General features: G+C 49.3%; 1 protein-coding gene across 2 annotated transcripts in view; it reads right to left on the reverse strand.

The window, feature by feature from the left end:
• Positions 1 to 13,398, reverse strand: part of ADCK1 (aarF domain containing kinase 1) — a 112,988-nt gene that overhangs the window by 43,724 nt on the left and 55,866 nt on the right. For both annotated transcript variants that reach the window (XM_011988264.1, XM_011988263.1), the window contains one exon: positions 2,694 to 2,852. In XM_011988264.1, the coding sequence (XP_011843654.1) occupies positions 2,694 to 2,852 (159 nt within the window). The remainder of the gene's footprint in view (positions 1 to 2,693; positions 2,853 to 13,398) is intronic.

The following is a 13,398-nucleotide window of genomic DNA, read 5'->3' on the forward strand; positions in this document are numbered from 1 at the left end:
TGTGGTTGCTGCATTGACCATTTCACTTCGTTCTGAGATGCATCCCAATCCCCTTACTCTCTTGAGAACTTCCATTTCCCAGGCTCCCTTGCCAACTTGCTGCCACCTAGGTTTTGCCCAGAGGCAACACTGAGGGATACTAGCACACTGGGGGGCAAGAGGAGATGGAAACTCTTCTGCCTCAAACAGCATCTGTGGCTCCCACTCCCAAGTGAAGGGCCCTATGTCTGTGATCTGGCTCCCAGGGAACAAGCTCACCACAGTCTCAGCTACTATCTGTGGTCCCTGGCCCTGGGATCTAGAGAACTACATCTTCTCTTTGTCCTCTGCCTTGAGGGTGGCCTTGGCTTCCTGCTGTTGGCAATTGTCTCTCCATCCCATTTGGCTTTTTGGCCATTACATCATTTGTAAACTCCATTTTCTGTGTTAAATTCCCTGTTTGAAATACGTAGAGCAAATTCTTTTCACCAACTATACCCTGACTGACAAATAGTTGTCCCCCTTCTCTATAGTTTTGCTTTCCAAGGTTTCAGTTATCCAAGGTCAACTGTGTCCTGAAAATAGGTGAGTACAATACAATAAGACATTTTGAGAAAGAGACCACATTCACCTCACTCTTATTATAATTATATCTTATAATTATATTTTATTATTAGTCTCTTACTATGCATAATTTATAAATTAAACTTTATCACAGGTATGTATGTGTATGAGTCTGTTCTCACGCTGCTAATAAAGACATACCTGAGACTGGATAATTTATAAAAGAAAGAGGTTTAATGGACGCACAGTTCCACATGGCTAGGGAGGCCTCACAATCATGGCAGAAGGCCAAGGAGAAGCAAAGGCACATCTTACATGGTGGCAGGCAAGAGAGCCTTTGCAGGGGACTGCCCTTTTATAAAACCGTCAGATCTTGTGAGACTTATTCACTGTCACGAGAACAGCATGGGAAAGACCTGCCCCCATGATTCAATCACCTCCTACCGGGTCTCTCCCACAACACGTGGGGCTTATGGGGGCTACAATTGAAGATGAGATTTGGGTGGGGAAATAGCCAAACCATATCAGTATGTATAAGAAAAAACAGCATATATAGGGTTGGGCACTATCTGAGGATTCAGGCATCCACTGGGGGTCTTGGAATGTATCTTCACAGATAAAGGGGAACTACTGTATAGAGTTAAATATGCCTAAACATAAGCACTTAAGCCAGAAACCTAAGATATTTGTCTCCTTCTCATTCACACCAGTCCTTGCCCCCTCCCCATGTGTAAAGCTGGTCACAAATCCTGATTATTCTGTCCCTTGAACGCATCCATCTCCCTTGCCCCCATTATACTCCTCACTTCACATCATTATTTCTCTCTCAGACCAATGCAGCAGCCCCTCAATTCATCTCCTGGCTACAGTCTTTATGCCTTCCGATCCATCCTCCAGACTCCCAACAGATTTTTATTTCTAATGCAAATCTGATCATGACAGTCCCCTAATTAAAATTCTTAAATGGTTCCCAATGACTACAGGAAAAAACTCAGATCTGCTCAGATCCACAAATATGTAGTGAGTGTTGGCCATGCATACCATTCTATGCCTTAGCCTGGAATACAAACCCCCCGTGTTCTGTCCTACCTACCTTCCCAGCCTCATCTCCACTTTGAGCTCATACCATTGGAACAGGTTGAAGTTATCCAAGTACACTCTGTCCTCCAAGCAGTCAGGCCCCCACACTCGCTGGGCTGTCCTTCCACCGCCTGGCTATCTCAATAGTCACCATCTTGCTGCAGCCCCCTTGGTGCCCCATCTATCCAGGCACAGTGCTACATGGCAGTGTGCAAACACGCTGTGACTGTTTACATGCCTGTCTCCACTAAATGAGGATTGTCCCAAGATGAAGATGGGGCTCACTCACTCTCGTGTCCCCAGCACCCACCTAGCAGAGGGTGCAGAAGACCCTCAACATAGGCATCAAGTTTGGTTAAAGTGAGTTGAAAGAATAAGAGTCTAGAGTAAGGAAAGGGAGCAAAGGAAGGGAAACAAGAAAAGGAAAGAAAGGGACATACTGACAAATTAAACAGATTGCTGACCTCCCCATGGGGGGTGATGGCTACTAACTCAAGCAGTGGCCGCTCCACCTCTTCTGCCCTTACTCTGAGCACAGAGCTAGAAAAGTCCACTAAGGGTTTTCCTAGGACCATTCAGACAGGTGAATTTGTTCATTCCAAGTAAGTACCAGAGAAGCAAACCTGCAACCTGCATAGATATTTCTATGTGATCTGTATGTCATTTTTATATCCCTGTTGACCACATGCTCCCTCTTGTTACAATTTAACAAATTAAGATGTAATTTTGTCTACCCCTTTGGTAGACAAAAAAACACACCTTTGGTTTAGCTCATTTCTACAACATCCCTCCCCTGAGGTCCCCTTGGCCCCTAGCAGCCATTCAGTGTGTTTTGAGACTATCACAGGCAGTTCCCAGGGACAAATCAAGAACTAACCCAAGCTGCCACAGGGTTTTGTGGTCACGGAGCTGTTATAACACCTCCTCTGTCGTGATCTCAGCTCTCCTCTCCCACTCTGCTGCTCGAAGGGCCACACTCCACACCAGCCTGAACCAGTTCCATCTAGGCAGCCTGGATCCCAGGGAAATGTGGACAGAGGACACAGGAAGGAGAAAGGGAGGGTTCTCACCTCCATCAGGAGAATGTCCTTCGAGCTCTGAGCCCGCACCTTTGGGTGCTGGACCTTCACGGCCACTGTCCGCCCATCATGCAGCACTGCCTTGTGGACCTGGGCCAGGGAGGCGGTCCCCAGAGGGGTGTCATCGAAGCTCTGGAACAAATCATGGATCTGTCGGGAGTAGAGAGAGAACAGAATGATTAAAAAGGTGACCCAGTTCAGTGACAGGCAGTCAAGAAGACGGGCCAGAGTCAGGGCTGCCTAGTGCCCCCAGGACAGATTTGTGTGTGTGTGTGTGTGTCTGTGTGTGTGTGAGAGAGAGAGAGAGAGAGTGTGTGTGTGTGTGTGTGTGTGTGTATGTTGAGACAGACAGAGTCCCGCGCTATAGACCAGGCTGGAGTGCAGTGGCATGATCTCGGCTCACTGCAGCCTCTGCCCCCAGGACAGATTGGAGAGAGAGAGAGAGAGAGAGAGAAAGTGTGTGTGTGTGGTGTGTGTGTTGTGTGTGTGTGTGTTGAGACAGAGTCCCGCACTGTCGACCAGGCTGGGGTGCAGTGGCATGATCTTGGCTCACTGCAGCCTCCGCCCCCCAGGTTCAAGCAATTCTCCTGCCTCAGTCTCCTAAGTAGCTGGGGTTACAGGTGTGTGACACCACACCCAGCTAATCTTTGTGTTTTTTAATAGAGATGGTGTTTCACCATGTTGGCAGGCTGGTCTCAAATTCCTCACCTCAAGTGACCCGCCCACCTCAGCCTCCCAAAGTGCTAGGATTACAGGCATGAGCCACTGCACCCAGCCCCGAGGACAGATTTTTTGCTTTATCAGTTGTGTACCAGGACCAGGTCTTGCCTGGTCCTCTGCTGCTGGGCATTCACGAACGGTAGGCATATAGAGGGAGGGGGACAGAAGATGTGCATGGAAGGCACATCCTCATACCTGCGCACGGGCCCCTAAGCACCTCCATCAAAGGTTAAAGAAGTGCTGTTCAGAACTGAGCTTTATCTGCCCATTGCACTATCCACCGCTGTGCCTCCTGGGCTCTTACATATGGACAATCCAGCATTAACAGAACGTGGGCCCGGGGCAGCCCAGTATCTCAGCCCCAGACAGGGATCAGACAGAGGACGTTTCCATTCTACCAACCAGGGGAGCTCAAAGAATCCTGGGCGGAGGCCCCAGACCAACAACCACCTTTTGTTCCTGCCTGAGCAGCAGCCTCAGCGTGGGTCACCAAGTCCACTCCCAGCCTGGCCACTCGAGCAGAGACCCCAGGGCTGCAAGCCAGAACTTTGCTCTAGGTCATCACCTGCGATGCCACTCAAAGTAGGCCTGAGCAAAGCCCTTTGCCTTTTCTGTGCCTTTCTTTTTCTATGAAGTGGAAAATATACTCCTTTCTCTTCCTTCTTTTTTCTTCCTTCCCTCTTAGAAATGCCATACCAATATTCCTCAAGAAAATAAAATTCCCTGACTTGAGTGGTCACACCTACATGGTCCAGATCCAAATATTCTGCCAACTAGGAAAGAGGCCCCTAAAGGTCTTTTCCAAGATTGGCCAAGGCTGACATCCTAATCCTCTCCATTTCTTTAAGCCTCTGTACAGCCTCACAATCCTGGGAAGTCCAGACATGCACACACACACACGCACAAGCATGTATAGATGCCTGCTCTCCTGGCCCACCCTCCTAGGCCCTCATGCTTTGAAGTCTATTCAGTCTGTGCAGCCCTTCCTCCCTCAGTCCCCATTACTGCAGCAGCCACTCTGCCCTGCCCCTCCACCCCTCTCCTTGGACTTCAGATGTCACATGACCCACAGCCACCATCCCACCCCATTTGCTAGGCTACACCATCACTTTCCTAAACTCCTCTCATAAATCACTCCCTCCAGCCCTGTCATCATTGTTGTAGCTTTCACTAAACTCCATGCCCATTTATCAACATCCTGCCCAGACCAAAGGCCCAGGTCACATGAGGAAAGGCCTACGCTTCTCTGTCAGGACAGATGGGTATGGGATTCGCTTCCCTGGCCCCCTTCATCCTGGTTGGTTTGTTATTTGTATCTCTCCCAGCGTCTGGTTCTCCCTGCTCCCCCAAAAACACACTTGTCTTTTCTTCTCCTTCGTGAGTTCTAGACTCCCAATGGCAAAATTCTTCCCTTGTCATCCACCCAATCACCCTGAGTTTCTCAGCATAAGAACCCTTTATCTTGGGCCTGGACTTGGGATGGGGAAACAATGGGATCATCATCCCTATAAACCCCATTAGGACATCAGCTCCAAGTGGGCAAAGACTTTCGTCTGTTCTGTTCACTGCTGAATTCCCTGCAACCCCCTAGAACACGGCTGGGACTAGTTGGTGCCAAACAAATTTGTTGAATGACTGAATCCACTATTCCACTGGAGAAGAATTGAATCAACTTTTTCTTCCCTTTGAAATGGCTAAACCTTCCTGTTCCCACATTCCTATGAATCCAAAGACCTCAAACATGCAGCTTTCCAAAATAGAAAAAGCACACCTGTTCCTCCAAGGCAGGTGTGAGGCCCTGGCCTGGCCAATCAGGACCCTGAATATCTGTGGCCATGTGCATTAGTTCAGAGATGTACAGGTAACTCAACTGGTCCAATCAGACTCAATCATTTTACTTTTGTTTGATATAAAAGGGATGTTTTTCTCAATGGAACTTCAACATAAAAATATAAGCCTGGGGTAGAACTGCTGAGGGTCACATAGTAGCAACAAAGAAGAAAGCAGAGTACCAAGAGACAGAGGGAGTGAACCCAGGCCACAATGTTTGAGCCTCTCGATCCAGCCATGCCTGAGTACCGACCCTGTGATTCCTTTGTCTGCTTAGGTCAGTTTCAGTTTTCTGCCACACACAACAGAAGCGGCTCTGATGGACATAGTATTCTCAGGCCCCAGCAGGCATAAGTGAAAAAAACACAGATGTGGTGCCCAGCACCCCTAAGAGACCCAGTAAGTGTGAGTTCTGTCCCCTCCCCACCCCCTTGCTGGGACAGGGACCCAGGAATGGAAGGGAAGGTAAAGCCTCGGCAATGTCCCCAACTGTTACATAATGAGATCAACACCAAGTCCCTTTGCAAGCTCTCTGGAGTTCCTGAAGGAGCACCAAGCAGAGGGTTTTCTGGAGCAGAGCTGTGAACTCACACGCTCATCTCCCAGGCAGCTAAAATGGCCCAATCTTCCCACTGAAAAGGGATTTGGGGGTCATCTGGCCTCACTCCTTACCCCCAAGCCACCGCCTGACTCCCAGGAACATGTGCTCACTGTCTGAGAAGGACAACCAGTCTCCAAGCCCGTGTCATTGCAGGGGCACTGCAGAGTCATTGCAACTGAAGAGTGACATGGCATCGCTAGGGCTGTGTAGCAGGAACAGCTGCCAAGAGCACCCCGCAGGGAGGTGAGGAAAAGAAAGAGCTGAGGCGAGCAGATCCTAATCTCTAGGGTGAGAGGAAGTCTGGTCCACCACATCCCCAGAGGATATGAAGGAGGCCTCCCACAATTCCCCATCCCCACCAGGGGAATCAAGGGGGCCTCAAGATAGCACCCAAGCCCAGTGGCCAACTCAGCACCTGAACAAGACCCAGCTGTGAGGACTTGCCCACATCCCCAGTACCACCAGCAGAAACAAAGACAGGCATGGGGAATGAGGATGCACCCCTCACCGGGCACCAGAAACCTGTCACACAGACACCCTACCCCACCCCCTCCCCAGTGTCCCTGCAGCCATCTTTTCCTTCTCTATCAGGAAGCAAGTCACACGCCCACACCCTCCTGTGCTTAAGCAAGCACACACACATACACACACATGATAATTGATTGCTAGTGGATGTTCCTAGCTGGCTTATAAAAAAGGTAATTAAAGATTGGTGCTGCAGCCTGTAATTAAATATGAATAAAGTATCTCTAAATGGAACCTTGATTCAAAGTGTTCAGTGGAAGTGCTTTATGCTGATAGATGGTAAGGAAAAATAGACCCTGTCCCGAAAGCAGAATTATACCCCCCATGCAGCTGAAACAAACGCCACCCCCCTCCAATCAGGCCTCGTCCCCCAGCCCTTTCAGCAGAAAACCATTACCAGAAACAAACTGCAGCATTTGCAGCAATTAGATTCAAGCAGGGCCCTCAGCTGCCTCCAGTCACTCACAGAAACTTGCCTCCCTTTCTAAGCTTTTCTTTCCCCATTTCTTTTCTTCCCCCGCTCTGGGTCTAGCGGCAAAATCAGTTAAGTAAAACAACTGCATTTTAATATGACTAGTTACGTGCTTTTTAATTACTGTCGGCCCATGATTCAAATATATCGATGTCCCTGTCTGGAAAAGGAAAAATAATCAGAAAAAGAGTTTCTCTGGCTTTTTATCGTTTGGTTTCTTTCTCTCTGCGTGTGTGTGTGCATGCGCACATGTGTGAAGCGAGGAAGTGTTTGTCGTTTAATGAGCAAAAAAGCACTGGGGGGGGGGGTAAGAAAAAAGTGTCATCCCCTAGGGGCTTGGCAAATCTGGGGCAGTTAGGTCCTCAGCAGTCTGGTTTCATGAGCCTGGGAATCAGGAGACCAAGTGACATCATACCCAAGTCAAAGGGCAGAGTAAGAGACTATCCAGAAACCAGCCTGCAGAGTCCCATGAAGCCAGGGCAGTGTTACCAAACTGCCACACTGCGCAGCCAAGCACTGGCCAAGACCAAAATAAGGGGACAGGAAGTCAGGATCTTCTGGAGAAACCACACTACGCCTCCTGGGGAGTTTTGCTTGGAGTATCTTAAACAGTCCCTCCAGATGCTGCAGCGTGGCCAGCCTCAGGGCCCTCAGGGAAGGGGCTCCCCAGTCACAGGATGGAGGACGGCTGAATTCTTCCAAGATGGCCCACTTTCAAATACTCCAGCCTGTTGTTCCCATACTCGGTCACGTCAGGCCAATTTTGGTTTTAGAAACTACATCACCATATCAATAATGCATCTCACAAACCCCGAACTGCCTGGCTCCAGATGCAGACGGAAGCCTGCCTCAAAGCAGGCAAGCCCAGGCCCGGACGCCAAGACCAAGCAGTTCCCACTTAGGGCACCTGGGGCAGAACCAACTCGGGGCAGGTTACCATGGCATCAGCAGCAAATAACATCTGGCTCCTGCAGTCTCGAGTTGGCCTGCCCTACACCTGGCTGGGTGCCAGCTGCCATCCGCTGGAGCCTGGTGAGCAGAGACAAGTCTCCGTCTGTGCTAATGGAAGTGGCTGGAGAGAGTTTCACCCCCCTTTCCCACCCCCAGCCTAAGGCAGACACAATAACTCCAGCTATCTAGGACTCTGCAAAACTGTGATGTCTGCCTTGGGCAGAAAACCCACCACCACCTCTCCACCACCTCCATTTGGAACCTATCCAGTTCTCCCTGCACCACTTCCCAGGCACCTGCCCCAGATACCCCTATATCTTGTCATTGCCCTATCAGCCAATACCCGCTTTTGCTGCAATTCCTGCCCCTCCCCTTTAAACATGTCTGATTTGTAACCCACCTCTTCAGGATTATTCCTATATCTTCCAAGGTGACACCTGACGGTGACAGCAAGTAAGTGGCACAAGCACACTCACTTCCCCGTGATAGTTTTAAAATATGTTCACAATGGCCAGGTATGGAGGCTGATGCCTGCAATCCCAGCACTTTGGAAGGCTGAAGCAAGAGGACTGCTTGAGGCTAGGAGTTCAAGATCAACCTGGGCAACATAGCAAGATCCTGTCTCTACAATTAATTAATTATTAGGGAGAAAAAGGGTGAGAAACCACTGGAGTGTCCTAAGCATGGTGTTAACAGAATATTTTGGTACCAACTGGATGTTAAAAATTAATTAACTAAATGAAACATGTCCACAGATGTTTAAATACTCCTCCCTTTGAGAGGGGGCACCTATTCCCCTCCCTTTAGTGCGAGCTGGAATTAATGACCCACTCCCAACAAAGAACACACGGAAGAAGCGATAGTGTGTGACTTCCAAGACTAAGTCATAAAGGCGGTGACAAGCCTCTCACTCATGCTTGGATTGCTTGCTCTGGGAGAAGTGAGCTGCCATGACATGGTGACACTCATGCAGACTGCAGAGAGGTCCATGTGGCAAGGAACTGAGGCCTCCTGACAACAGTGAGCCGTCTTGGAAACAATCCTCCAGCCCCTGCCAGGCCTCCATAGGACTGCAACCTCACGACTCAGCCAGAGCCTCCCAAATTCCTGACCCACAGAAACTGTAAGATAACAAATGTTTATTGATTTAAGTCACTAAGTTTTGGCAGTGAGATGTGGGTAATTTGTTATGTGGCAATAGCTAACTAATACACCCCAAGCACACCCATGCCAGACATCACTAGTCCATTCCTGATGAGCCCAGATGGTGCCTTGGAATCTCAACACAGTGTCCCAGGCAGCCACTACAAAGTGACCAGAGTTCATATATGAAATGAAACCAATTTGCTATTCCTTAGCCTAAGCCGATCAGTCAACACATATTTACTGCAGGACCATCATATGACAGGAACCATGTTAATTACATAGAGTATACTTAACATAGTCTCTGGCCATGAGGAGACCTCCAAAGGCAACAGCCTCTCAGAAAAACACACTTGTATGTTAGCAGGGCCTGCTAGAGACAGTGCTTCCTGCACATTGCTGCTTCCTCCAATCCTGAAAGAAATGTCCAGCAAGGTAAGAAGAGGACACCTCTGATGTGACCATGGTGATCAGAGGGGAGAACAGGCATCAAGTGTCACTCTCCCTCCTCACTCCTTGTCCGGGCCTCCGCCCCACTCAACAGCTGCCCTGCCTCAAGGTGGGAATACCCCTCATCACCAGCTTTCACTCAGAGCAATTTATTATAATAAAAATAATAACGGCAATAACAGCTCAAGGACACTCCGACCTTGTCTTCCATGGAGTTTGTGTTCTTTCTGGGGTTCCAAAAGATCAAACTATTGGTTCTGCAGAGCCATTAGCTATTGCTGTTGCCAAGCTGAAAAGAAAATGAAGGGCCAGCAGCAGAACCTGAGGCCCTCCTGACAAGGGCCAACCCCAGAAATGACAAAACTGTTCCTGCACCGAGGCTGGCACAATGCTTGCCAATTGCTGAAGGGCCTCCTGGCACAAGGCCATTGCCCACATGGCTCTGTCAAGGGCATCACAGGTCAGACCAAGCTTCTTTCCTCCCTCAAGATGGTGACCAGCAGCTGACAGGTAGGGAAAAAAGAAACCAGGGGCACCCATACTCCAGGATGGCTGTGTGTGTACTCTGAGACACGCCCAGCAGCTCGTCAGGACAGTCTAGCCTGAGAAGCTATAAGGCTTGGTGATTCCAGTGCAGGTTCTAGGTCAAATGCCAAGGCTCAAATCCACTGTACTTCAGTTTCCTTATCTGTAAAATGGTTATTTTAATATTGACCTCATAGGGTCATATGAAACCACATACATAAAGGGTCCAGAATACAGCCTACAGTAGCCCCCCAATAACTGCAGTAGCAGTGGGTGACTCACACGATGCCTCCAGTTATGAGGGCAGAGTGCTACAATGAGAGTGCTGGGCACAGAGTCAGCAGTTCTGGCCTCGCAGTCTGGTTCCATCAGTGAGTGTTAACCACCATCGTCATTTCCCCAGAGACTACAATGACCTCCTCACCGGCCTGCCCTTTCTCTTCCAATCCAGCCTCCACATGCAGCTAGGGTGAGTTTCCCAAACTTAAGCTGATCTCTCTACATAAGTCACTACACCAGCTTCCCACAGCCAAAATCCTGAACATGACCCATGGGGTCTGACCCGGCCTACCTCTCCTGCCCCACCCTCCTCCCTCCACTAGAAACATATGACCTCGTTCAGCCACCAGCATGCTCTCTGCATGCCCCATGGGGCCTTTGCACACACTGTCCCCTCTGGCCAAAAGGCTCCCTTCCCCCACTCATTCTTCCAATCACAGCTGAACCATCACCTCCTCAGAGAAGCCTCCCCTGCGTACATTCTCAGGGTTCATGCACCTTCCTTGAGAGCAATCGCCACGGCTGCTCATGTAGCTCTTTATATTTGCTTAATTTTCCTCTTCTCTTCTAGACTACAGACGTCTGCTTTTGTTCAGCACTGTATCAAAAGCACCTTATACCTGATGGGACTCGGTAGGTATTTCCTAACGGATGAACGGAATTAAGGTTAGATTTTCCCTGTCCTCATCAGGGAGAGGGGACTTTGGGCCCTCCAGCTGATCCAGGGTAGCTGAAACACCTCCCAGAAGCGGCTAGAGTTCCTTCACGGTGGCTGAGGGAGCCTCCCAGGTGCTGGGTACCTTGAGAGCTGTGGATGAAGGGACTCTATGGAAATGTTGTGATAATAATGATTAATAAAAAGCAGATAAACACCCAGTGTGGCTGGCCAGCCTGGGAAGCCATCCATTAGAGCTGTCATTCATTCATGGTGGGGGAAGGGACAGTCCAATCAGATCTCCTCAGTTTAAGCAAACCTTCTGTAAATTGTAGGCCACGGGCACTGACATTTGATAAATTATTCTTCATAATCCACCGTTGGCTATCATAAATCTAACCTTTCAGCATTCCCCATCTTAATAACTCCTATAGCCTCACAGGGTGACATATCTATGTCCCTGCCTGTGACAGAGATCTCTGGGGTAAAAGAGACCAGAGGTCCTGGACAGAATGCAGTATGAAGCCAGAGACCCCCAGAGCCAGGGCCCAGCCCAGGCAGATAACCCCTGGGTGATCCGAATACTGAGGCAATGAGCCAGCCTTGAGCCCCAGAGGCCAAGTGCTTATGCCCCATCACAGTTGAGAGAGGTGGGACCAGGAGATTAGACCCAGGCAAGCCGGGCCCTGCACCACCACTGCAAGCCTGCCCACGTGAGAACTCACCACCTCCCCCTTGAATTTGAACTTGGGTCAATATAAGGGAATGTCAGAATATCTTTGCCCTGCACGGACTGAATGCTCAATCATGGGTAGTTCCTTATACCTCGGTAAGGTCTGGTCCCTTCAAAATGTTTGTATGTAATTCTCAACCCTCTCTTGAGGTTAGAGGAGATATTACTGCCTATATTTTATAGAAGAGAATATATTCGCTACGGGTCATTCATTTATCTATCCAACAAATGTTTACTGAGTGACTAATACATGCAGGGCATGATGCTAATCACTGGGCATTTGAGGAGTGAGTCCAAAGTAGGTACAGCCATCACCCTCCGGAGTTACGGCTAGAACTTAAAAGTCAAGGGAAGGAGATAGAAACTAACCACATAATCACAAATAAAAGTAAAATGGCCAACTCTGACAAGGGCGATGAAGGGAGAGCTGGCACCATAAGAGCACCTCAGGGGCTGAACCTGGTCAGGGAGAGCAGAGAGAGCTTCTCTGAGAAGATGACAAAGAGCGGCGATCTGAAGGCTGAGGAGCCAGTTAACTAGCTGAAGAAAGGAAGGAGAAGCCGGCCAGGTGCGGTGTCTCAACATCTGTAATCCCAGCACTTTGGAAGGCCAAGACAGGACGATCGCTTGAGGTCAGGAGTTCAAAACCAGCCTGGACAACATAATGAGACCCCATCTCTACAAAAAAATAAAAAATTAACCAGGCATGGGGGCACACACCTGTAGTCCCAGCTATTTGGGAGGCTGAGGCGGGAGAACTGTTTGAACCCAGGAGGCAGAAAAGCCTTCCAGGCAAAGGGGAACAGCATGTATGAACCATGAATAAGGGGAATGAGAAACAGAGACTGGAGAGAGCCAGAAATACAAAGGCCAGCAACTCCCAAACTAGGAATCCAGACTTAGTTTCCCCGTTTCCCCCTTGGGAAGGGGTCCCCCATCCACAGCTCCTGCCCACTGAGGTGAACGCCCAGCCACAAAGGCTCACATTCATTTCTGATGAGGGTCATGAATTCTAAAACCTGACAGGCTCACTCTTACAAAACCCCAAAGGCCTTTTCCAACAACTCTCAGTTGTTCCTACATCCACAAAGCACAGCATCCTTCACTTAGAGCAGCTCCATTTGCTATCAGGACAGACGTCCTGGGCTTCAGGAAGTAGCAAAATGCCACACAGCAAACGTGCCTAAGCTATGCTGCTTGCCTGAGAGCCAACAGCAAATGAATACCAAAACCCTTTGTGTTTTTGTTTGTTTTTGAGACAGAGTCTCACCCTGTTGCCCAGACTGGAGTGCAGTGGCATGATCTCAGCTCACTGCAGCCTCCACCTCTCAGGTTCAAGCGATTCTCTTGCCTCAGCCTCCCAAGTAGCTGGGACTCCAGGTGCACACCACCACACCTGGCTAATTTTTATATTTTTAGTAGTGACAGGGCTTCACCATGTTGGCCAGGATGGTCTTGAACTCCTGACGTCAGGTGATCCACCCGCCTCGGCCTCCCAAAGTATTGGGATTACAGGCGTAAGCCACTGCACCCAGCCCCAAAGCTCTTTGTACACGCAAGGATGTTGCACACAGTAAAAAGCTTTCTGGATTCACTTGACATATGATACAAGCAGTGCCCAAGAATTTTACAGGGAGGTAAACCCAGGCTCCATGGATCTACCGGGGAGACAAAGCCCACACTTGGGAGGTGGGGGTTGGCAGTCAACATAACTCTACTGGCTCAGCCCAGCAAGCAGAGCAGAGATTAAGAACATTAGCACTGGGGTCAGCAACCCAACCCTCTCTGCAATGGTAGAGCTATGGTTTACTG

The sequence above is a fragment of the Mandrillus leucophaeus genome, unplaced genomic scaffold (genome assembly GCF_000951045.1).
Source record: "Mandrillus leucophaeus isolate KB7577 unplaced genomic scaffold, Mleu.le_1.0 Scaffold326, whole genome shotgun sequence".
NCBI classification, from domain to species: domain Eukaryota; kingdom Metazoa; phylum Chordata; class Mammalia; order Primates; family Cercopithecidae; genus Mandrillus; species Mandrillus leucophaeus.